Source organism: Actinia tenebrosa, unplaced genomic scaffold (assembly GCF_029948245.1).
Source record: "Actinia tenebrosa isolate PJP-AT-01 unplaced genomic scaffold, QUT_ActTen_1.0 PGA_scaffold4__44_contigs__length_22323623, whole genome shotgun sequence".
Taxonomy (NCBI): Eukaryota; Metazoa; Cnidaria; class Anthozoa; order Actiniaria; family Actiniidae; genus Actinia; species Actinia tenebrosa.
The window spans coordinates 9192272-9218125 of NW_028292581.1; the positions used below are offsets into that span (position 1 = coordinate 9192272).

The 25854-nt window shown below is 36.0% G+C and overlaps 1 protein-coding gene across 2 annotated transcripts; it reads left to right on the forward strand.

Annotated features, from left to right (window-relative positions):
* The first annotated feature begins 19 nt into the window (after positions 1–19).
* LOC116296954 (uncharacterized) lies at positions 20–25599 on the forward strand. 2 transcript variants are annotated; one of them, XM_089036371.1, is made up of 14 exons: positions 20–290; positions 6798–6821; positions 8366–8553; positions 9685–9750; positions 10132–10176; positions 10965–11038; positions 11519–11608; positions 12112–12283; positions 12820–12935; positions 13812–13993; positions 14658–14764; positions 16850–16997; positions 17628–17800; positions 19257–25599. In XM_089036371.1, exons 1-14 carry the CDS (start codon positions 208–210, stop codon positions 21455–21457), a joined length of 3669 nt encoding a protein of 1222 aa, XP_088892497.1. In that variant the 5' UTR covers positions 20–207; the 3' UTR covers positions 21458–25599. The 2 variants fall into 2 exon arrangements, with proteins under 2 accessions (XP_088892497.1, XP_088892498.1); XM_089036372.1 differs by lacking the exon at positions 20–290 and adding an exon at positions 6387–6619.
* Positions 25600–25854: the final 255 nt, after the last annotated feature.

Consider the following 25854-nt stretch of genomic DNA (forward strand, 5'->3'; position numbering starts at 1 on the left):
CCGGAGAGTTATCGATTGAACTCTAATACGATGATGGTGCTTGTCGTGTTTTGGAGTTGGAGGAGTTAGCGCACAATGATTGGAAAGGGAGTTTTTGAAAGCTTTTAAAGAGGATATCCACGAAATCTGACCTAGATTTGAACCTTTTTATTCGGAGAATATATTCTTAATGTGAATAACCCTGATCTTTGGTTAACGAAGGCGAAAATGGATGAAGAAGACCCGTTCTACGACCACGTCCACGACTTGCAACCGGAGACGAAGCACTCGACAAAGAGGAAGGCTGGAAGGTTTGAAACATACTTTTTAGTTTGTTAAGATCGTTTACTGTCGATGCAGTTTCATATTTGCTAATCCTGTAAAGCAATCGTCAACTTGGCATTGGTAAAATCGATCATATTGATACACAGTTTATGGACCACAAAGCAGTTGGTGATTATCCTTGTAATAACATCATCTATGGGTCAGTCAGGAAGGTTGTTGCGTTCCTTTTACATCCGATTCTAAAGTAGTCTTCCAGTAAGCAAATCACTTCTTCTGTAAGTAAGCTTCGTGATCGTAGTCTGCCTTTATATTCGTACCTTACTTACTTGTTTATGCATGAAGACTTGGAATTAGGCCTTATCCGATCGATGTCCGGACTTGGACCCCAGGTCGTGCGACTAATAATCTCTTGTCTTCTACGTTTATATTGTAAATACATACTTTACACTTTCGGCTCTTTGGATTTTCTTGAGAATTAGATTCACTAATAGTTTATAACGATTAACTTTTTTTGAACAATTACGATTGAAACACTTTAGCACGAACTTTTTTATGAACTGATATATAAGGTTAGCTCATGTAAGCTCATATAAGCTTCATTATAAGATCTACTATCCAAATTCGAATTTTAATTCTTTATAAATCTTAAGTGTATCTAAAGAAAAAAAGATGTCTATGTTTAATATTTTTTTAGGACATCGACAGACTGAGTTTATTTAGATAAATTAGTGGACGCATTTTATCAATACTTGTCATCTACAATCGATCAGGGGGAGGAACGAGGGAGGATAGTTTTGCAATATACGGAATCTACATATAGTGTATCTCCTATGATTTCAATCAGATTGGAAATCATGTTTGAATGGCGTATAATAGAATATACCTTTTCTACAGACTTGCTTAATCCTCTAAATCTTATTATGATTTAGAAAAAGGACATACTTAGATATTGTTATTATTTGTGTTGTTTATAAAATGTAGGTCCTATATAACTTAATTCCTATGTAGGCTTTTAAATGCTATCAAAGTCAATAGTGAGATTTATTGATGGAATTATTTTGGTTATCTGTCAAGAAAGCTCACAAAAAATAATTGATTTTAAGTTATAAGAAATAATTTACATAAATTTATAATGTGGTAATTGCTTGATTTCACTTGACATCATTTCCTGTCTCGTGGGGAATATTCATCAGCTGAATCACAATTTTTTAATAGTATTCTTTCTGGTTGACAGCACATGGTGGTCAGTGTTTGACACCTATTTAGAGCACGTAATGAGATTTATGACATGCAACCTATTCAAGGTGGTTTTAACATAAATATTAATTAGCCACACAGAAATGTGAGAAATTGCATGTATATACAGACTGTTAATTCACAGGTAGCCCAAGCTGAGAGTTAGTGGGATGCAACACCATCAGGTTTAACAAGTTAACCATTCTCTATTTTCCCATACCCATAATACTTTGCAGCTATGGGGGGTAATCAGAGGAAAAAAACTGCACTTATTTTGCTGAAGGCTGATCAGACAATGTTGAAAATACCTCCTTTGATATCCATAGTATACATTGAAGTAGTAAAAAACAGAAAAAGTAAAAGCTTGAAGAAGTTTAAAGTAAATTAAAAATTTTTTTTGTGAGTTGATGCATTTTCTGTAATGCCGAATTTCTTGATGTTTGATGAATAAACTGATTGTATAGATAAAAGCATGTCGTATAGTATAATATTCAAATTGAGGAAAGTTTCAATTTGGGACAGTTTTTTGATTGGTTACCCCACATGAAGCAAAGCATTATGCGCTATGCGAAAGAAGAGAATTGAAATTTTATGTAGTTTGAAAATGTGTTTCAGGAGGAACAACATCAAAAACACAATTTCACACCAATATTTCATAAGCAAAATGCTCCTCAACTACCATTGAGAGAGTTTTAGTTTACTTTCAACTAACCTTTAGTTTTGTCTTTTGATTGTTTGTTTTTGTTTCCTTGCCTACCTTGCTCTCATTGGTTTCTTTTGTCTTATTCTATCATATATACACTCCTTTCTACTACTTCTTTCTCTCTTACTCCGACGAAGGACTAGCATCCGAAACGTCCGAAACGTCATCTTTTCACGGTGTATAATTTACCTTTTCATCATTACTTTAGATTCATTAGAAACAACGCAGCTCACACTAGTTTTTAGCTAGTTATATCTTCTTAACATTTTGGGAGTTAAACCTTGATATCTCCAAGATACAACAACAATATTCTTATATATGCATGCTCCTCAGTGGGCTCATAATTATTACTATTATTTAAAATAGTAATTATAGTTTATAATACTATTATTATTTACAATCAATTTTCAGCAAAGGACTTTACGACTTACGATCATGAGAAGTGATTAGTAATAAGTTTGTTTATGCCTTCAACAGCAATATGATGTTAAACTGGGAGATAAGGAATCCCCTACTCTTACGTGATGGCAGTCCAATAGATTCTTTAATGTCCCCCAAATACTGGTTAGTTAAGAGACTTCTCAAATCCCCTTACCTTAACCTATGACATGCTAAGTAATTCAATAACCAGATGAGTGTCATTGATGTTTGCAGCTGTTCATGTTGTGACTGTAAACTGTAAAAGCTCATAATAAACATTATGTCTTTACCACAAGATATTCTCAATAGTACTAAATTGAGGACAATAAGAAAATAGGAAGAAAATAAATACAAAACTTTATATGATGCTCAATTAATCAAATTACTTAGATATTTTTAAAAGGCACAATTTGAGTTTTCAAACCCTTAAGCATCTAGACAAAACATAATAGATACCATAATTTTAATAAGAATTAGCATCCAAAGGAATAATAATAAGCACTTTGAAAAAACATTTTGGAATCATAGCAGTCTATTGTTTCAAAGTCGATGTAATTAAGGAATAAAACCATAGCATTTAGTAGGCTTGCAGTGTTTTTCTCACATTTCAAGTAGGGATAACTTAATGTATTCAATAATCAAGTCATTGATGGACATGACACTTTCTAACATTACTTCAAATATAAATATCTCTAATATATAAATAACTCTACCAGAGTAGCATAGGTTTTTTGGCTTTTAAAAAACCTAGGATTCAAAACTTAAGATTGGCAAAATTAATGCTGGCTTTTGTCTTTGTTATATCATAAACAATTATTGGATCAGGTTTTGAGCCGAGACATTGATAATTTTGGATATCATCAAAACCAAATTTAATAATGATATTATTATATATTGCTCAAGCTGGTCAACTGATAATACAAAGATAGAAACTTTATGGTAAACTTTATTTTTCAAAAAGGTCTCAAAATAATGCATTAAAAAAACAACCTACAGATAACCACTTTCTGCTGACCTAAATGCAGGATCAATTTTGCAGATAACTGCCTATCACTGGCGCACGCTGATGAAAATTCAGATAGTGAGTACATTGTATAATAATCAATACTAGTCATACAGTACTTATCAGTAAAGTAAATTGAGACCTAGTGTTTGTATATGTTCTTAAAAAAGGGAATCAGATTTTGCCAACGAAGTAATAAAGTTTAAAAGGGAGTGTTTTAAAAGTGAGGAAATGCATTCAAAGTTAATTGATCTTCTAGATTTTTTCTATAAAAGTTTGTGCAACAGCAAATTTGTCATGCCACATACCATGGGCCTCAAAAATGAGACCAACTTCGTAATCGTTTGAAGATACATTTACACGAAAACAGGTTTTTCAAAACCAGTACCAAAACAATGCCCTCTCAACCTTTTGATGGAGTGTAATCTGTGAAAACAAGTTTAGAACAAAAGAAATGAGGCACTCCTCTATGTTTGCCAACTTCGTTGGCAATAGACCTCTTCAGCTCTGACGTAATGTTTTCCCATTTCAGACCACGTGTCATTCCCTAGAGTATCATTTCTTTGTTTAAGGTTCTGCACTCGGTTGCACATAAGAAGACACATGAATATGGATACAGCTCAAACAAAGAATCTTATTCTCAAGGGAATGACACGTGGTCTGAAATGGGAAAACATTACCCCAAGCCAGAGAGGTCTATTAGGTGCCATATTTGTTATACATCACTGTAGTTACTGTATGTAAATTTGTGGAATAGTTATTTAGGGGAATCGAGGGTGACTTTAGTGGTAGTACACTCACCTCTCATCACAGGGGACTTAGATCCCCATTAGATGTGAAGAGAGTGTTTGGTCTCTTCCTTGAATTGATAGCTTTTTTCTGGGCTCTCTGGTTTTCTGTGATTAAGCCATCATTTTTGAACGTTTCATGGTCAGATTTAGGATCTTTGCACAGACAGCCTGTGACCTCTCCCATATCTGCCACTGGAACTAAAAGTGTACTTTTTTGCATCAAACTTTCATGGAAAAAATCAGACAAGACCATGTTTTGCACTGGTAGTGTTAACTAGTGCTAGATTGGAATAAACACATTTTTCCCGTGCGCATTCAGACCTTAAATATGTGTACATAATTTATACTAAGTTCAGTTCAGTTCAGTTAGGTTCAATTCAGTTCATCGTTGACCGTCTTAAACTACACATATGTTTTGTAAGTGATTATTCCTATTTCTTTTGCTTTCCTTTTGTTTGATCATTTTCTGTTTTATCGTTAAATTGTAATATTTCTTTTTTTGATAGGAACTCTAATGCAATCAAATAAAACGTAAACAACATAAACAATGAGTAAAACGTGTGTATTTTTTAAACCGCCATGCAGCGCATCAATAAGTAGTTTCTTTTAAGTTGCAGCAGCATTCCCTTTCCATTCTCTTCTATAGTGCTCTAGCTTTAACTATGTATGGATTGGATAGAAGTTAAAAGTTGTACATGTAAGTGTCTGAAGTCACAAGGTATTTCAACAAATTTCAGTTGGTCAAAAAAATAAGTTATGTAACAACTGTTTATCAGTTGGCGATGTCATATGTTGGTGCTACAAAAACATGGAAAATATTTGAAAGAAAAAACTGTTTCAACCACTCGCTGGCTCCGTGTGCAAGTGTTTCATATTTTGCTGACATAATTCGTTGCCATTTAATCCTATTTTCCATGGCCCTTGACCAATCAGAAAGCAAGAAAATTTACATTAGTGGTAAAACAAACTATTGACCTCTTGTTTTAGTGTCAACATACTGATTGCTAAGCTTACAGGTATCCCAAGCTCAATTTTAGTGTCGATCGAATAATAGTGTGCAGTAACTGTATGGAGTTTGTTAAAGATATAATAGAGCCATGAAACAAATACCATTAGTTAGTGTGTGAAAGTAAAAAGACAACAAAAGAACACAATGGAATTAGGGGCTACTAAATTGTATTAGGTTTATAAAAACCACTCTTTAAGCTAAGAAATGCATTTGTAGATATTTAAAAAAAACTTACTTGTTTGTAATGATTCTTTGTGGGCTTAGGATAAGTTTGAGGCAGCCATTCAAAAGCCATCTCCAATAGAAAAAAAGATGAGATTTTACGTTTATAAGGAAAATAGATGTAGAGAGTGATATATGTTACTTTAAAAATATCTGCATGTTTAATTAATTGCATGAGTTATGCAAAAATGATGGGGCAACCATTTCAGTGCTGCAGCATGCAAATGTTTTGTTACATGACATTTGAATAAATTTGAAACCAAGTCATCACTAGCACTCGCTGCCTCCGCGCGTAAGTCCAAGGAATCCAAGGTGGGGAAAAAACTGGACTAAGTTGGGCGGAAAAGGGGGACAGTTAATTACTAGCGTTAACAGTCTAGGTCAGCAACATATAACATGCAGCAAAACCTTTACCAACCTTTTTTGAAATGGCTATATCAACTGTATAATCTATTAGTTTTTAGTGCTCTCAGACGTTTCGTCTGAAAGAACTTTTATACCTTGAATTTTGCAAAATAAATGTTTGTATCCGTTTGTATCTAAAGTGAATACTTATAATATAAACTTAGTTACTAAATTTAGTGGGCCAAATGATTTCTACTCTACATTCCGTACGTTTCGTGATTTTGTGGGTCATAACTTCCGAACATTTTGTACTAAATTGTCGAGATGTCTATTTCCAAGTCTGGTACAATGTCACGTGCTTATATACGGCTGTCTCGTCCAATCAGGTTTAGCTAGGTTTTAGTGGGCACACAGCCGTCAGTTCGCCGAACGGATAAACAATCGCCATTTTGAATATGCCATCCAAATTGCTTTGATTTTTAAAGGATTTCACTGCTGTCCGAGCTACTACGCTAAATGATTCCATCATTAGGGCATGCGGCAGCCCTTTTCGTTCGTGCTGTAGTTTTTTAGAAGACATCGGCTCGTACGATGCCGACTGATAAACGGCAAGAACACAAGCCTCGGTGAGAACTATATGTGAAATACGTCGGAACCCGCTTGTTGTGAGCGATAGACAAGCATGTATTGATCTTCCGAACTGTCGTTTTCTCAAATAGCTGGCGTCCCAGAAGACATAGCTTGTTTATTTAATAATTCTTAACTCTTGTTTTTGATTGATTTTTCATTTTTGTTTTGTTTCAGGACCAAAAGTACTGATAATGTCAGGTAAGGCTGGTACTCGTGATGTAACGATAAACAACCCTTGTTTTTTAAGTCACTGCACAACTGTCATGCTGTAAAACTTTTTCTTGCGAAAACCCAAAGCCTGTAAGTTGCAAGCTGTGTATTCTGAAGAGATTCTTTCCTATAATTTTTGTTTTTTAAGTGTTCGCAGCAAGACGAAAACAAACCGTGGCTGTCTGTATCTCTCCATGCCATACTTGTATGTCGCTCTGCTCTCAAGTGACCACGTTTTTACCAAGTATTGCATTTTTTTTGTATAAGATCAACAAACGCAGTATTAAGGATTTACATTCGAGTGATCTACGATGATTTTAAATGTTTAAACCGAAGAATAAGAAGATTTACCAGCTAGATCGACAATATGCGTTCTCGCTTACGATTTGCGGAGCTTTCATTTCGATCACAGGTTTATGCGACCAATATTAATTACGGCAACCAAGCCATGAACCACGGCTGAAAGATTCTTAAGAATTTCTTCGCAAGTTAAGGAATAATCTGTTTATTTTACCTTGTTAAATATGCAGGTTCACTTTTTTCTATATTACATTTTTAGTACATCGTAATTGAACAAAGTACATTTAAATGGTTTTTCGTTCGGGACTTTTTGTTATGATGTAAGCATCGATGTTCAAGCGAAGTCATCTGTGTAGTGTTACAGTTACGATTTTGAAAGAAAAACTTCACAAGGCAGAAAAAACATAGATTGTCCGGAGAGATAAAAAAGAACAAATGGATCCATGTTGTGTTTGTTCAACTTGTCGAAATCAATCGGAATCGACAAGGCTATTTACTCAACGATTCCGGTTTTTAGTTTTGCTCTTTTAGCACATATTCAACAGTTAGAACATTAATATACACCGCAACTACTAGTCCGTGTTGAGAATTCAACATTTTGTATCTTCGTTTTCCCCCTTCATATCAAGTCATGTTTAAATCCCTTATTTAAAAAAACACATTTAAGCTTACAATTTAAGATGGCGATTGTTGTTGATCGAAAAACCTGGGATAGCGCTAGCTTGGGTGAAAAATCCCTCGAACATTCCTTAGATCTCCTTAAATTAATTGTATTTGCCAATCGCTAAAAGCCTTTCTATTCATTCTTTGTTATAACTGAAGCATTGAACAATTCGTTGGTTTTCGTTTTGATTTTCGAGTTTGTCTGGTTTAACTAGACATACATATCGTGATGTTTGTTGTGCAGCTATGGCAAGTGTCTGTGCCCCCGCTGTTTCGTATTAATACCATGCCCTTCAAGATTGTTTTAATTTTCGAACCTTGGAGTAAAATAATCACTCTTTTAGTCTTTTAGGCATTTTATTAACAATAATGATAATAATAATAGTAATAATACCGGTAATAATGATTATTTATATAATGCCTATCCAGATCACTTGTTTTTGTAATCATCAGAAAGTGTACTGAAGGTTTTTTTTTACTTGCACTAACTATTTCTACTTCCATTGTCAGATGCTATTTCGATAATATTTTAGTTAAGATGTGTTGTTTGCTTGGTATTTATCCTTCAGGGTTGTTGAAATGCGCAAGGAGAGGTCCAGAAATGCCGCCAGAAACAGGAGGGGAAAAGAAAATGCTCAGTTCGATGAACTGGCCAAGCTCTTACCACTTCCTGCAGCAATTACATCTCAGCTGGACAAAGCTTCAATCATACGGCTTACCATTAGTTACTTGAGCATGAGGGAATTTTCTGGCCTTGGTAAGCAGAAGCATTCATAATAAACATTTAAGTTTTCAAGTTTAATAATCATGAGGATAATAGTAGTAATGATAGTATTGTAGCTAATGACAAGCTTATATGTTTAAGAAAAAGGCAGAAAGAGAAATGTAGGGAAGGGAAGAGGGAGGGGGAGGAATATGTTTTTTCCTGTAAAAACATGCGCAAGCTTAAAAATATTAGTGTATGTAATAGGACTCCATGCTGTCCAATTAAGAAATAATTGGACGAGGAAAATTCTGAGGACTGACAAAATTGGATAAAGCCGTAGGCTGAGTCCAATTTGGCAGTCAGAGGAATTTTTCAAGTCTAATTATTTCTTGATTGGGGAGCATAAAATCCCATTACCTATTAATTATATAGCTGCCTAATTAATCCCATATCAATAAGACCTGTCCAATTAAGAACATAATTGGACAGTTACCTATATGGGAATAATGAGAAGCTGTATAATTACTATTATTATTATTAATAATAGTTTCTTGATCCTGTTTACACAAGACCACAAGACCATATTTTTCTGGTGTTAAGCAATTTGAAGTGCTGTTCAAAACGATGCAAACAAACTTAACTACAAAAAAGTCAGAAGTCAAAGAGGTTCTGACTTTTTCCTATGTAATGCTAAAATGGTTTCAGACTGAGAAACATACAGTCAATGTCATTAATGTTGTCCACCGAAAAAAGGCATTTACACATTTACAATTTTAGACATTTAGACTAAAAGAAATATCCCGTGTTTCATTATGTATTCTTTGCCTCGTGTGTGTTAGCGTGAACTTTAAATGTAAAATTCAACTCGTGAATCGAAAATCCAGAATGCCCCAACCATTTAGTGGGGATTTAAGATGGAGAATGGTATTTCAGGATTTGTTTTATGCCAGAACCTTTGAGGAAACATGTGATATTTCTTTTAGTCTAAATGTGTAAATGTCTTTTTTCGGTGGACAATGTTAATGACATTGACTGTATCTCACTGGTCTGTCCTCATATATTAATTAATCATCATAACTACGTTATACCACACATAAGTATCCACAAGTTTACAAAGATAAGTTCTTATCAGATAATAATTTAACTTGTTTACATAATTCTATATTTATTTTGTGCTTGTAGTTCCACAAAGACAGATAACAGATGGATCAGAAACTTGTGTTTCACCACTTTCTGAAACTGCAGCAGGTATAGTGGTATAAATGTTAAAATTCTTATTGATACTTGGAATCCGATGCTTCCTTCTTAATGTACTGCTGGGGTCTCTCGTGAGTAGTTTCAATTTCTGAACTCTTCATTTAAGTATGGTCACAAGCTTTCTCTCTTTCTTGGATGGTTTTTATCTGGTTTTATCTCTGCAAAGCCTAACATATTCAAAATTTGAATATGATCTGTGAGTTAGCCCTGCCTTGACTTAGATCAGTCCAATATTTGTTAGTATGTAGCTGCATCCTTATTCTGGATAGTGCAAGACAATAATGAAAACAATGATCATAACAATGATAATGCGGATTTTTTATACTGGTTTAGATATTTTCTATTCTCATGAAATATTTTCTGCCATCTTAGATGCTGTCCCACCCGGGTCACCAACTCCAGGTCCAAGTACTGAAAGTAAGATTCAAGTATTTTGAAATTTCTTGTTCAATATATTTGATTTAGTATTACTGTGGTTTTTGCAATATTCTGTAAACTTGGTATTTGCAAGCTGCTCACTGAAATTTGTTTTTTGTTTTTGCTACCTTCAATAAAGAATCAGTAACCTTTTATATTCTTGGCTGGCTACAGCAAAAACCAATTTCACAACAAGCTGTTAAAAAGGCCGGGGTTTGCTGAGGTCTAAGATCTGTCCTACACTTGTTATTCAATTTATTTACAGATACTATTAATATATATGCCTATCATATCATTAATAAAAAAGGTCATAGGAATGAATGAATGATATCAATGTAAAATTGTAATGTTGAATAAAAAGTGCTCAATAAACAAAATAACCTTAGAAAGAAGACAGTGTTAGTAAATAAGCAAAAGAGATAATACTAAAGGGATTCAATGACACGGTCTGGAATGATGTAGCATTTTTTCCCCCGTTTTGACAAACTTTTGATGATGGTTTTGATGAAAATCGATTAAAGCGTTTTCACAACTTTCCATAGTCACGTGCTCTTGAAAACACTAATTTCCCAACAATGTCATGGAAACACTTAAATTGACATCCACCAAAACCTCATTTTGTTTAGACATAAAATTGTTTGATTCCATGCCTCTGATTGGGAAGTGCTGTAACCATGTTGCATTTTCTTCAGATTGTTTTTCCACCATTCATTAATACTTTCAACATTATTAGGCTTCCCCTCCATGTTGTCGTTTATTCAATTTTTTTCTTCTTTTTCTTTTTGCAGTTGTTGCTTTCAAGAAAAGGGAAGGTCCTGAAGGAATTCCTCTAAATGATGAGACAGGAGCACAACTTTTACATGTAATTAAAACTTACTTAACTTTAGAAGGATGGTTCTGGATTCAAACCTTGACCTGTCTTCAAGTTTATGCAGCCTCAGAAATTCTAGACTTACCTCTCTTTTCTGTGCTACGCGCTGTTCAAGACAACAGTCACAACAGTGAAATTGGGCAATACACTTTGGTCAATCAAATAAATTGGTTGGTACCTTCATATTCTCTGATTGGCGGCAGTGTAATGCCCTATTTCCCTGTTGCGACTGTTGTATTTATCAGTACGTAGCAGTGAAAAGAGTGGTAAGGATTTTGGCAAGCTTTTAACAATCAAAAATATAAAAACAAAGACCGTTGGGCATTTAATTGATCGAAGAGAAGACTTCAGTAAATGTACTTTATCTGTTGTTGTCTGGGTTAGAGAAACATCAGAGTGACTATATTTTGAATAAAGTTGTCATAAATGTCTAGTTTTAGATTCTTGTAACTTAATGTTTTTCTTGTGTAGGCTCTTGAGGGCTTCCTTCTAGTTCTTGCAGAAGATGGCAAGATACTGTATGTGTCAGAGACTGTCTCCATAAATCTAGGTCTTTCACAGGTATGCAAAATAGCATTGATGTCGCCTACGTGTTCCATGCATGCATCCATTAATTTTTCCAGTTGTAAGATCATTGCTCTATTATGACATTGTCTATCCAAGAGCAAAGTTAAGAAAACTTTGGTTTACTGCGGTTTCCATATTCTGTGAATTCGGTAGCTGCAAGCTGCATTTTGAAATTTGGTTTTTCACTGCCAATTGATTGGCAATAAGATTTGAATTCAATGCTTGATTTCCGATTGTAAAAAAAATGATTTACAACCACCTTGTACAAACAGTACACAGGTCATAAGGTTGGAACATGGAGACTTTACATTTATATTTTAATTTCAAAATTTAAATGTGTTATAAAATATGCTATGACTTGCCTAATCAGCCATGTTTCAAATAACCTTAACCTCTTCTCCATGGTCTCTTACGCTCTTTGTTGCTCTTTGTTCATTACTCAAAGCTCATGGACTAGATTAATTATTTCTTTTATAATGTGTGTATTATTCGTGTAGGTTGAACTTACTGGTGGCAACATATACAACTATGTGCATGTTGAAGATCATGGTGACCTTAATGACCAACTGAAACAAGCTTCCGCTACGCAGCCAAGTGATCCTCCTTTCCAAACCAGTCAAGATTTCTTTTCTTGTCAAAACAGTAGTGGTAGTGGCTTATTCAGTCAAGGTAGAGATTATTAGACAGTTGTCTTCACACCCATATTTAAATCATTGCTAAGAGTAATTGAATGCTGCATTAATTTTTAAAATATCTGTAAATAGTTAAATATTTATTACGTCTTCAATGACCATGTGAAATATGGCAGTCTGTCGAGGGCCACAAGTTTATCAGTGCTTGATTGTTGCCCTCTTCTTTCAGTGTTTTTCTGTGGGCTCCTCAGTTTTCCTTTCTCGGCAATAATCAACTTTTAAAATTCCAATTTTACCATGGAACAATTGCCACAGGTTTGTTAGCCACAAGCTAACCTCTTGAAACAAGAATGATTTACATTCACTTATTTTATTTTCATATTGAGTTCTCTCTTTGCCCATTTTTATTCTGTTTTAGTTTGGCTATCAACTGCCACCCTTGTAAAACAAGAACGATTTATATTCATTTATTTTATTCCCATATAGAGTTCTCTTTTTTCTCTTTTTTATTCTGTTGGAATTGAATGAGGAATTGGAAAATGAAGCAATTTGTTCGATTATTTTCCAACACAGGGGATGCCATTGGACCAGGAACTCTTCCCATTCATCAGCCTAGAGCATTCTTCTTGAGAATGAAATGCACTCTTGTTAGACGAGGAGGATCTTATGCAAAATCATCAGGCTTTAAAGTAAGTTCACTTTGAGAACATTTACAACACTGAGTCTAGAACGTCTAAAACTGGTTTTGCTTTATTGGTACATTTGTTTAATTATGGATTCACGAACTTAAATCGCCTTAACAAAGCCTTGAAACTAATGTTGAAAACACATTTGTTCAAATATGGTTCCATGAACCTGAAACGTCTTATCATTGTTTAAAAGAAAAAAAAAACAAACATAAGTCTTGAAACTAATTTCGAAAATCCAAAGGAACAAAGAAGATCTTTCTTTTATTATGTATTGTCATTTTTGAAAAAAGCTTTGATTATTAAGGCAAGAAAATGAATTTGTTTTTGTGCATTTGTTGCTATAGCATTGTTTTGGGAGGTATAACGTTCATAAATTATTTTCTTTGGGTATTGTTTGATTCTGTAGCAAAACATTATGTATTGTCTGGAATTGCTTGGATTCCTAGACACGGTATTGTCAAAAGACTTAAACCAAGCAACCATATTGCACGAAAGAAAGCTGAAATTTGAAAGTTGTCGGCATGAATAAAAGGCTTAATAAAAATAACGGTTTTAGACTGACATTTTTTCATATGAATTATGATATCTTGATTGAGTTTTCCTCATTTAACAATCTTTAGCATATCTAGCTTGATGGGAATTAAGTTAGACAAAATATCTGAAGAAGTGTAAAAGATTCTAAAAAGGAATTCTTAAGCGCTTTTGGATCAGACATCTTGTTGCTATGGAGATGCCTGCATAAAATACTTCCAAAATCTTGGCCATTTGAAGGAATTTTCTGATACATTTTCCATTTTCTCGTGAAATCTGCGCTTCAAACCAAACCAAACAAATATATGACATGTAATATACCATTGTTTTCTGTTGTGACTTAAGGTAGTGCATTGTGTTGGTCGCGTTAAGGACTACGCGTCAGACGATCAAGAAACTGCAAGAAAAGCGTTTGTGATGTTAGCTCAGCCAGTTCCAACCATGAATATCAATGAACTACCACTAGAATGCAATATGTTTGTCAGTCGTGTTAACATGGACCTGAAAATCGTTTATTGTGAAGGAAGGTATGTTACGATACGGACAACGACAAATAGAGTAGTTTTTAGTAGTTTTTAAGTGTACGAGTGGGAAACGACACACCTAATTCGTAGCCCTTATGGTTTTCGTATGAGTGGGAGCCGTTAAAACAAATTGGTAGCCGTACTTTAAAGCCGTAATGTATCGTACCAAAACACCGTGACCGTAACAAGAAGACGATGGGAAACCATTTCAATGTTACAGCATGTCGTACCGTGTACGCGTTGTAAGTCCATCGGGTAGAATGAGACGACATTACATCATAGTACCGTATGTTTCCCACAGCCATACGAAAACCGGCCTACAGGATGTCGTACCGTGTACGCACTGTACGTTTTCCACTAATCAAAACACACACTACGGAATGTCGTGTCCTGTGCGTGTTGTAAGTCAGTACCGTATGTTTCCCACATATGCTAAAACTGCTCTTATTAGATCTATTAGTTAGCTCTAATGTAATCAACTAAGCTTACGTTGATCAAAACTAGTGGTTATCTACTGTTCTGCATAATTGTAGCTAGCCTGCAAATTACGGTCCATCTGTCAAATAGACTTTTCACGAATTTTTTTTATTTTTTGGTTCTGGTGTATTAAAAAAAACCAACACAACCACAACAAAAACATCGATATCTTTGACTTTTTCTTTTTTAGGATTCATAAGTTTATGGATTATCTAGCCAAGGACATCGTTGGTATCTCAGCATATGATTTCTACCATGCTGGAGACGTCGCCCTCATACAAAGCCATCATGCCAAATGTAAGTCAAAGGCGCCAAATGTTTTTGGCACGTATATCGTCTAGCTTAACGAGAAATCTTGATAAGAAGTGGTTTCTTGTAACATTTTAAGATAAAATTCAGTCACTATCAAGTGATAAAAAACTAACTCGATAATGACGTTCATTTAACGTCGAAATGTCGTGTAATATTATGTTTTTTAGTAAAGTTTTATCGCTGAATTTTATCTTAAAACTTAACGAGAAACCTAGTGAAATAGCTAAGATTGTTTGCTATGTAGTCTGAGAAATACTCCGCAAACCCCAAAGAAATCCAGATTGAGTTTTGAGTACTTCTCCGGAATTGTTCTTTCGTTTGTTCAGGTGTAGTAAAAGGAAAGAATATTTGACGCGTACGTGTTGTGGATTAGGCGAAGCTTTCTCTTTTTGTAATTTAAAGGAAACTTCAAAAATTTCGATTTCCCAAACCAATTAAGTAAATTATAGTAACAACTGTTAAAAATGCGGGTTTTTTCCCTGTAAAGCTCTTTTTGTGGGCGATGTAAACAGTAATGTTACTACCCGCTTTATGTAATACGCAAAATAATTGAAATTCAAAATGTCTGTTTTTTTAATGGCGGACATCGATTTCAAGAGTGCCAGCTACTTTTTTTTTATTTTTTCGAAAAGATAAACTACTCCAATTGATCAATCATTTTCTAGAACGGGTTTTTGATTCTCATATAAAATGCTTGCACTATCTTGATTTTTTTAATCAAGAATGCTTGATATTCTCTTATAAAGAAACCTTTCACTGATTTACCATTCACCACTTTGGTCAAGGTTTTGCACATGCGCGTTCGTTATTCCAGCACATGGTGCTGTTAACGTCTACCGGCGTACGTGCTTCAAGAAACTTAAAGTACAAACAAACCGTTGGCTTAGTTTCGAAATTTCCTCCAGACAGGTGCAGTAACAAAAGACAAGGAAAGACTCCTGTAAAGACTCTTAATTGCCAAACCCCAGATAACCCTCGTCTGAAAAGAATAAAAACTTTGTGTATAAATTGCTGAGTTATTGCCAGACTTCTTTTATATTTATCGTGGGTTGTTTTTTGGCTCTTTTCATTCAATGCTCCGAGGGTATCGGCACCCTGCGGAAGCAGTGCTCAATACAACTCATTTATCATTTTAAGAGATCATTATATCCAAGCAGTGAGCGCCAAAAACTATTTTCTTGAAGAAAGGCTGTTGTACAAGGCGAAAATCTTGTTATTCAGAAAGTTTAACTTGTTTGGAAGCGGAGATGACCGATGAAAGTGAAATCAAAGTGTTAACCCAAAGCAAAAATTTTATTCGAAAATGAGGTTTAGGCCTTCATTTGCTTATTTCTCATATATTTTCTATAGAAAAACCTGACAAAGCAACAGTTTAACAAAAAATGCAAGAAAACATCTTTGTATAATTGAAATTACCGATTCAAACAGGCATTTTATCATTGTACATCAGTTTCTAACTGTTTGAAAAAGGCTTCAAGTGTTAACCCAAAACGAAAATTGGATCAAAACTCATACGAAAGTCTAGTTTTGGGCGCTTTTTGGCATTATTGCTCATTATTGAAAAAAAATTCCTCTTAATATTTGAGAATTTTTTTTTTAGGCAATCAACTGTAAAATGATTTACGAGTCTCCCCCCGCCCCCGAAAGAAAAAAACGATTAAATTTGTATATTCTATGCTTTTAAGCAATATTCTAGCTCAGAAAAATCTATAGTTTTGAGTTTCGTAATTTATTCGATTATGAACGGCACATATCTTCTAGCTAGGGGCTAAGAATCGTGTTACATCCATTCTCAATCACACGCGCCGCTCTAGCGATTGTTTCTGTCGCGACGGAAAATCTTATGGTGGACGTCAATCAAGGCGTTTCCATAACATCCTATAGGCACGTGCCCATATAGCTTTGTGTTTTCCAACAATGTTATGGAAACGCCTTGTGATTGACATCCACCAAAACCTCCTTCGTCGCGACAGAGGCAATCGCTAGAGGGCGCGTGTGATTGAGAATAGCTGTAATAAGAAATCTGCTGCAATGACATGTAATAAATCATCTTTCTTGTCATAATTTCAGTTCTTTCGAAGGGTCAAGTTTGGACCAAGTACTACCGATGGATGAATAAGAATGGCGGATGGGTTTGGATGCAGACTAAAGCATCGCTCATTCCTCATCCAACAAACCCTGGCCTCAAACAAATGTTGTGTCTCAACTACATTTTAAGGTATAACGTTTAAGAGCAAATCTATAACGTTTAAGAGCAAATCTATCAATCCCGTTTCCAACTTTTTTATTTCCTAATCAGTTCTAAAAATTATTTTTTTGTTTTGTTTGTATGTTTTGGCGGTAATACTGTCATCCTGTTTTCGTTGTTGTTACTGTTACTTCTACTGGTATTGGTGGATAGTGTGTTCGGTTGATGATGTATTTGTTGTGGTAGTGGGGGTGGTGGTATTGGTGTTACTGGCATTGGTGGATGTTGATGTATTTGGTGGTGGTGGTGGTGGTAGTGGTGGGGATGGCTGTAGGGGTGGTGGTGGTATTGGTGGATAGTGTGTTCCGTTGATGTATTTGGTTGTGGGGGTGGGGGTGGGGGCATTGGTGTTACTGGTATTGGTGGATTTTGTGGTTTATAACTACACACAGTTTAGCAGGCAAGTTTTTTAAAAAAACTGTTTTTTTGGATAGGAGTGACGCATTGGAAAGTGCCCACGTATGCTGTGTGCTCTCATAAAGCACGCGCTCCCAATCAATCAGAACGCGAGATTTATAACAGCTATAATAAGGTGCTGCTGTTGCCACCTATTGTTACTATAGTTAACGCGATCTTGGTTAACACTGTTTTACCTTCTAGTGATGTGGAACACCGTAGCGTTGTGTTGGGAATGGCGCAGCTCAAAGACAAGCCAGAAATGGACGACACCTCACAACTAACTGAAGTTCCTTGCGAAGCTGATAATTCTGGCGAATTAAGTGATGCGCTTATTGATGACCAAATTATGGTGTTTCCAAAATGGCACGCTACTTGTAAGTACAATTTTTTCCATATTATTTTACCTATTTTTTAAAAATAGACGTAAACATCTATTTCAAAAAGGCTGTCAAATACAAAGCATTCAGTCGAGGCTGCAAGGCTCAAATTTGAATAATCCTTTAAAATCACCGTGAAGCCTCGCCGCAGTGCTTTCGTTTGACCATTGAACTAATGTATAGAAAGTGGCGAATAGGTCATTCCAAGACCGAAAGGAATTGTGGGCATACATTTATTTAAAACACGAATAACTGAGGTCTTAAAGATGGTTTCGTCCACTGGGTCCTTGACGAGAATAATAATAAGGAACAAGTCATTCTAGCTATTCTTTGATCTTAGAATTACCCGTCGATCAAATCTCCCATCGATTCGAACGCCTATCTCTTTTGGGCGTCGTGATGACAAAGTAGGTTTTGGTGGAGGGAGGTCAATCAAGGCGTTGTCATGCCATTCCATAGGCGTGTGCCCTCCAAACGTTTGTGTGTTCTGACAATGTCGTGGAAAAACTTTGATTGACGTCCACCAAAACTCTATTTTGTCGCGACGTGTGATTGGTATGCGCTGTAACTCTGGAATACTTGCAGCAAGCATGAACATAAAGTATCGCTGTACGCCTCCATCTATGCGAAAAACAACAATTGCTAATTAATTTTAATGATGGAGAAAAATCATTGCGCTCTGCCATTTGTTTAAATTGCTACTCTGACGAAAATCGCTCAAACTTGGATTCAGCTGAAACTTCCTAAGAATACTCTATAAAGGTCCAATAAGCACTGTATGAAGTGTTTTCTCGATATTCAGTATGAAAGTATGATATTTTTACGATTATTTTTTGGAGTCTGTGACGTCGTACACTCAACATCGAACATCGCTCCATACATTTCTTTTGTAGTTTATGATCAAAATATCAGTAGTAAAGGGAGAAAGAAATACCCAAACACCTCAAAATATAAATTATAGTCACAAGTAATGTGAAATACGCACATTAGCCACCCTTTGGGCTTCATAGGAATAAAATAAATTAAGGATTTATTTACAAAGGAAGTTTCAGCTGAATCCAAGTTTGAGCGATTTTCGTCAGAGTAGCACTTTAAAGGATGTCATCTTAAGCGCCATGAATTTTGATATGTGCGCTATATAAGTTCCATTATTATTCTTATTATTATCTTTCCTGCAATGTGCCCGTGCTTTATGTCAGCCATACACAAAACCAACTTTACGATCCCCCTTTGTTAACGCACTTTTCAATTATTAATGATGAAAAGGTAAATTATACACCGTGAAAAGATGAAAAAACTTACTAAGTTTAACTTTAGTAAGTTTTTTCATCTTTTCACGGTGTATAATTTACCTTCTCATCATTACTGTTTCATTAGAAACACCGACGCAGCTCACACTAGTTTTTAGCTAGTTATCTTTTTCAATTATTAATTCACTATTTCCTCTCTGTAGCCGATAAATTGGTTCCAGAACAAACCGTGCTTGACCAAATGGCTCTTCAGCGTACAGGCTACAGCAACCAATTCAACGAATCTCTCAAAACTTGGTCCAAGCATCATAAATGGATAGACAACACATCGGACCAAGAAAGCAGCCCGGAAAATGATATCGAAGATAAAGACCTACAAGATATTGTTGATATTATTGATGCCGATATGTCGACCTTTGATCGATCTCTCATCGATTTTGTCGTGTCTGGAAATGCTCAGTCGATTTATCAGGCAACGCCCTCTCAGTTAGGGCCGATCGCTGGTTACATTGAAGAGATTCCCGAATCTACAACAGAGTTCCAAGTTGGCCGAAACGTCCTGCCGAAAGTTGAAGACGACGAGATGCAAAGCGATTTTGGGTCTCTACAGTTCTGCTCTCAAGCTGTCAGTAATACCTCCGAGTTTCCTAAGAGCTCAAGCAGCGTTAAACCAGAGGGTCCTAGTAAACGCCCTGCAAGTGGAACGACTTACGATTACGGAACCACTTTATTCGAGAATAACATTCCCAGCAAGATCCCTAGATTGAGCCATATGCAGTGTGTAAATATAAATATGAGCGGGTCTAAAATGTGCAATAAACCTGGCAGATCGACTGCAACTATTACAGTTCTTCCTGATACTCAAGATAATGACCCATATCAAATGCCCAGTTCTTCTTCAGCTTCGCAGGGCTCAGTTACGTATACAGGGAGCTCGACCTCAACGTCAACAAAGCCAACAGTAGCTTATGTCCAAGGACCTGAGCAAGGCTTTATTGGCTTGTCTGAAGATAAAAGAATGCCTCCCGCGCCTGCGGTAGCAACATCACCCAATTCCTATCAAAGTAGTAAACCAAAAAGCTCGACATTATCTTCACGGAAGCCTAAAACTCTTCTAGAACAATTGGCTTTCATGCCAAGTCAAGATAGCGACATGTTAAGTGATGACATGATGTTTGATATCGTGGAATCGTTGTTAGGAGACAGTATTGATGACAGTGACAATACTAGAACTTCTCAGAGCTTTGGTAGTGACTTTGATAGCAATGCATCCGTTATGAGTACGTTGATTCCTCGACAGGAAATAAAACAAGAAGTGGTGACACCAACATCAACCGAACCCCAAACGCCTTTCTCTGACTGCTTTCAAAACATGTCGAATTTTACGAACGACTCGCAAATGAAATCGTCTGGACTTTATCAAAGGAGTGGCCCATTACGCAGCCCGGGATTCTCTTCTGGCTTGGAAAGTGTGAAGGCAGAGGCCCCAGTTTCCATGACCAATGCAAATATGAACAGAGAAACGAGTGAAACTCGTGCAAACGTCTTTTCTGATAGAACAAGTTCTTCGTATCATCCTTCTGCTTCCCCTCGTCCGCATTGGGGGACACAGCAGCAGGGACAGATGTCGAGGCAGTCTTCTTGGCAACAACAGCAACAGCAACAGCAACAAGAGTCTGGCCCAGAAATACCGACATTACAACGACCGTATCAGATACCGCCGCAAGGAACGAAACCACAAACAGCAACACAATCATTTAGCCAACAGGAAACACTTTTTCAGCAACACAAACTACAACAGCAAGACCAGCAGCATTTCGAGCTCCTTCGATCCCAACAACAACAACAGAAACAGCAACAACAGAAACAGTTACAACAGCAGCAACAACATCAACTAAAACAACAGCAGCAACAGCAACAACAACATCAACTAAAACAGCAGCAGCAGCAACAACTAAAACAACAGCAGCAGCAACAGCAACAACAACATCAACTAAAACAGCAGCAGCAGCAACAACTAAAACAACAACAGCAGCAGCAGCAACAGCAACAACAACATCAACTAAAACAGCAGCAGCAGCAACAACTAAAACAACAGCAGCAGCAACAGAGGCATCAGATGCGACCTTTATCCTCAACTACTTCATACACCGAACAGAATATTTTGCGAGAACTCAACGAACTAATTCAAAAAAATAATAACATACAGTCGGCTTCAAACTTCAATCCGCAGTCACTAACTATTTCGTCGGCACCGCTCCCCGAACTAGGGAACGTTCTAGACGACGAACTAAACAACCTCCCAATTGATCAACAGACTCAGAACTCCACGAGTATTTCCAATCAAAACTATAACAATGGAAGCGCAGGCACAGGTAACGCGGACTTCACAGGTATGATTTAGGATGGCCAGTTGTACAAAATGAATAAGAAATTGTAATTTTATTGTTTTTGACGGTTAAGAACTGAAAAGTTTTCACTAGGAATAAGCTTCGACTAGAAAAAAATCTAAATGTGTTCTTCGGTGTTTTTGTCAGGATTATTGATGATAAATATTGTGTCACTTTGCAAAGTTGTTTGGCAATTTTGGGCATTTTCTTTCTCGTTTTACATTTGTCACTAGTTGAAGTCTGATTAAAGCTCTAGACCCTGTCTTAGACATATATCAATAAAATATATATACAAAGCTCTTGTAGACAAAACTGTGAGAATTGTCGTATGATGCAGTAAAGAAAACGTCTTGGTATAAGTCTATATTTTTGTATATGTTAAAATACTTTTCAAAACCAACCAACAACGGTTCTATAAAGACGTCAAAGTTTCATGATTCAACTTTCTATAGAGGCTTTGCACCACCACGTCACGACAGCCATGTTGTTGTTGCAGCAACAATACAATCGTTTTACATGAGAAAGAATTCAATAAACTCCTTGCATGTGACTTCAAAGTAGCTCAATTGAGAATTGGAAACTTATTGTTATGTCCTCCCAATTGAGCTTCATTCTGACGTGCTGACAAGGGTTTATTCCCGAGAGTAAAGGAAATTTATTGTTCTGCCATCCAACCACAGGCAGTCCAAGCTGTATTATGGACGCCGGCACCTGATGTTTCAATGCATATATTTCCGGGCTGCGTGTGGTTAATTATGAATTTTATTATAGTGCAACTACATTAGACACTAGCTTGTGAACATATAAACGAATAAAGCTTGTAGACAAATCTGCTTTTTAATTCTGTAATATTGGATTTTAGGAATGTATCAGATAAACCCATTTTCTGTTTAAGATTTAACAGATCAAAAACAGTTTTCCGTGTTTGATACTCTGATCAAAACACGCGGGATGTTGGGAGAACACGAGAGGAGCGTAGGAAACCACGACGCGTAGCGGAGTGGTTTCCAGCTTCTCGAGTGTTCTCCCAACATCCCAAGTGTTTTGATCAGAGTATCAAACACAGAAAACTGTTTTTGATTTGTTTTATAAAATAACAAACGCGCGAAAAGATCGAAAAAAAGCAAAGTCTAAGTAAATTCTCCCTACGTGCCGTCTTATTCAAACTGACCAATGAGCGCGCGCGATAGATTAAAAATGACGATAGCGTGTTTTGACACTCTCATCAAACATGGTTTTCAACCAATCCTAGCGCGCGTAGTATACCAATTATTTTATAAATCGAAAATAAATCAACTCAATATTAAAGGAAAAAGGTTGAATTTAATTTCTCGTGAGATTCAAATATTGTTATTTTGTCCTTCAAATTGTGCTTGATGTTCGCTTTTGGGATTTTACTCCGGAGCATTCTACTATCATGCCCTTGTACAATTTGCTGGGGTTGGAACCAAAGTTTCGTGTTAGTGTTCCAATCCTGTTTGAGATAATCTTTTAAGGAACAAGTTTGTGCATAGTCTCCCCCACAGCCGCTTTCAGTGTCGTCACGCAACGCTTTGAGACTAGTTTGTGCAAGGATCTCGAAGTATATTTTAAGCAACGTCTTGAAGTGACAATAAACAAGTCTTCGTTTTTATCCCTATCATAAGGAATATATCAATGATATTTTAACTGTTCATGCTATGGAAGAAAAAAAACTATCATATTTGAAAAAAAAAGTTTTTTCATGAGCGAAATTTGGCAAGACGTTTGGGTCTACATTTTTTAGAGGCCGTTGTTGCTAATGAAAGTCCTTTCGACTTACTCAAAATAAATAAATTAAATTAAATACAAAGCTACTAATGTAAATAAAAGAATTTATACTTGGTAGCCTCTTGTAGTAATGTTTGGCAGATCAAAGCGAGTTTCAATACGGACTCAACTCGAAGCGACTTTTTTTATGTCTTTGTTTTATTTTTCGTTACTAAAATTGCCAAAGAGCTTTTTGCAAAGTTTCTTTAGTTTCTCAACAATAGTTTTGCCCTAGAAAGTCTTCTGTATAGCCCCTGGGATAGCCTTACAAGTGTATTTTTATTTCTGTATATTGTAAAGAGTTTGTAAAGAGCAACGATGCTCTGCTTGCTCGCTGGGCACTTTAGCCATAGCCAAGCAAGGGGTTAGGGATAACTGGCAAGAAAACGCCGCTCCAAATCTCTTGTACCAATACGCATGCGCGGGCAAGTGCCTTATTTGGTAAAACAGACGGTTTCACAGAAAAGTGAACGTAAAATTATCGGGTTTTGCGCTATAGCAGAGTATTTAGTTATGCTCTATAAATATGATGAAGTATATCATTCAATAAAATAATCGCAGAATTGTCGTAGCATGTTGAATGTAGCATATTTATCGTCCTTATGAAATAACTGTTATAAAACTCGAGTTCTGATTGGATGGAAGCGCGTGCTTTATGAGAGCACATACCACGCGCGCACACTTTCAGTTGCCTCATTCCTATCTAAAATAACGGTTATTGTAATTTGTATTTTATAAAAGAAATAAAAAACTTGCTTGCTGTGCTGTGTGGAGTTATAAAGCACTTGGGGATTGGCAGAACACTCGAGAAGTGTCGAGAAGCACTCCGCTTCGCGTTGTGCTTCTCTTAACACTTCTCTCGTTTTCTGCCAACCCCCACGTGCTTTGTAACTGCACGCAGCACGTGCGCGTGTGTTTTTTATTTCTTCATTATTAACACTGCAGTGGATTAAGAGTACCGCTTGGGATGTTTCTGACCAGTTTTGATAGCACAGAATATTCTCAACTATTTTTTAGCAATAACCTGCAACACTGTCAACAAGCTTTCATTTTTATAGGTATAAGTGTGGCAGTATTAGTAATGTATGAAATCATATGTATAAACACATTCATCTTCTGTCTATCACATATAGAGACATTTTTTTCTCCCTTCAACTTATTTTTTACCCCAGCTTATTGGAAAAGAAATATGATTGGCTTATTGAACAAGAGAATGCTTTTCTCGCTGTAGTTTATGGAAAAAACTCCATAGCAAGGGTTCTGTGAAGAGGAATGAGTAAATGAGAGATTCGGATGAAACGGTTAAAGTGCTTATAAGCCTTTAGACAATATTTTCAAAATTGATTCTTTAGATAGTGAATAGTTGATTGTGAAAATAATTCGTCATTTGAATGTTGGGTCTTTGAGATACGAAGGTTTATATTCCCAATATGTTAACGGCTATGACGTAACATAAGGGAACATTTAATATACAACACTGCACTCGTTCTGGATTACAGTATTTTAAAAGCATCACCCTTTTACTCGTGACTCACGTAAAGGTTCTTACAAATTTGTTTTCAAAAATTGTCCAGCGTTCAATATTAAAAGTTGCCACAAAATAACTCAAATCCCTTATGTTACGTCATAGTCATTAACATATTGGGAATATAAACCTTCGTATCTCAAAGACCCGACATTCAGATGACGAATTATTTTCACAATCAACTATTCACTATTTAAAGAATCAATTCTGAAAATATTGTGTAAAGGCTTATAAGCACTTTAATGTCAGCCATATAACTCCTAAGGGAATTTAAATTTACCTAAACCGTTCATCTTGATAGACCTTTTCACCGGTACGACGGCCATCTTGAATTATATTGTTTTAATTGAGACATTAGAAGCCGAGGGGGCAACTGGAAAATTGGAAAAACTATTAGACTACACTGCTGTCACGGTATCTTTATATAACTTTACGCTTTTCAATGAGAAGCACATCGAAAAAGCAATTGGATTGTTGGTAGTTAGAACAATATTTGAAACACCAAGACTTATTTTATATAATTATTATAATAATTATTTTAAAGAGGTAACCCGGCATACTATGCTTTCTAAATGTTTCTGTTTGCCCCTCGGCATCATAATTCAAGATGGCCGCCGTAGCAGTAAAAACATAATCAATTGAAATGCCAAGAAAAGTTGGCCGCTTGCCTCATATTGACAGTAGTGGCTCTAATCCCATAGTTTGTATCCTGAGCCGCTATAAAGGCTTAAAGCTAAAGTTAGATAGAATAAATTATAGTTAGAATATTGAACAAATTTTCAAACACCACGTATAGACAGGGAAAAATAAAACTATTAATAAAGAAAGACATTCAGCAAAGAAGTGTGTATATCGCTTTCTACTAAAAAAAGAAAAAACCTTGAGTTATAGGATGCATGCCGTGGGGGCAAACGTAGCAAACTTTATAAAGCATAGCTAATGGCGTACAGCACTTTCCTTAGTCGCTTTCTTGAGTTCATTACACTAAAAAACGCCACAGTGGCGGATCTAGGGGAAGGGCGAAGGGGTCCGCTGCACCCGTTTTTTTTTTTTTTTTTTTCTTCACCGCTTTTGTGTGTGTAAGGTTTGAATTTTTGG

Bases quoted from the DNA above. Each gene is read 5' to 3' on its own strand.
- LOC116296954 (XM_089036371.1), top strand. From the start codon at position 208: ATGGATGAAGAAGACCCGTTCTACGACCACGTCCACGACTTGCAACCG. The intron at 291-6,797 runs GTTTGAAACATA...GTTTTGTTTCAG, and splicing joins ACAAAGAGGAAGGCTGGAAG to GACCAAAAGTACTGATAATG. The intron at 14,765-16,849 runs GTAAGTCAAAGG...TCATAATTTCAG, and splicing joins ACAAAGCCATCATGCCAAAT to TTCTTTCGAAGGGTCAAGTT.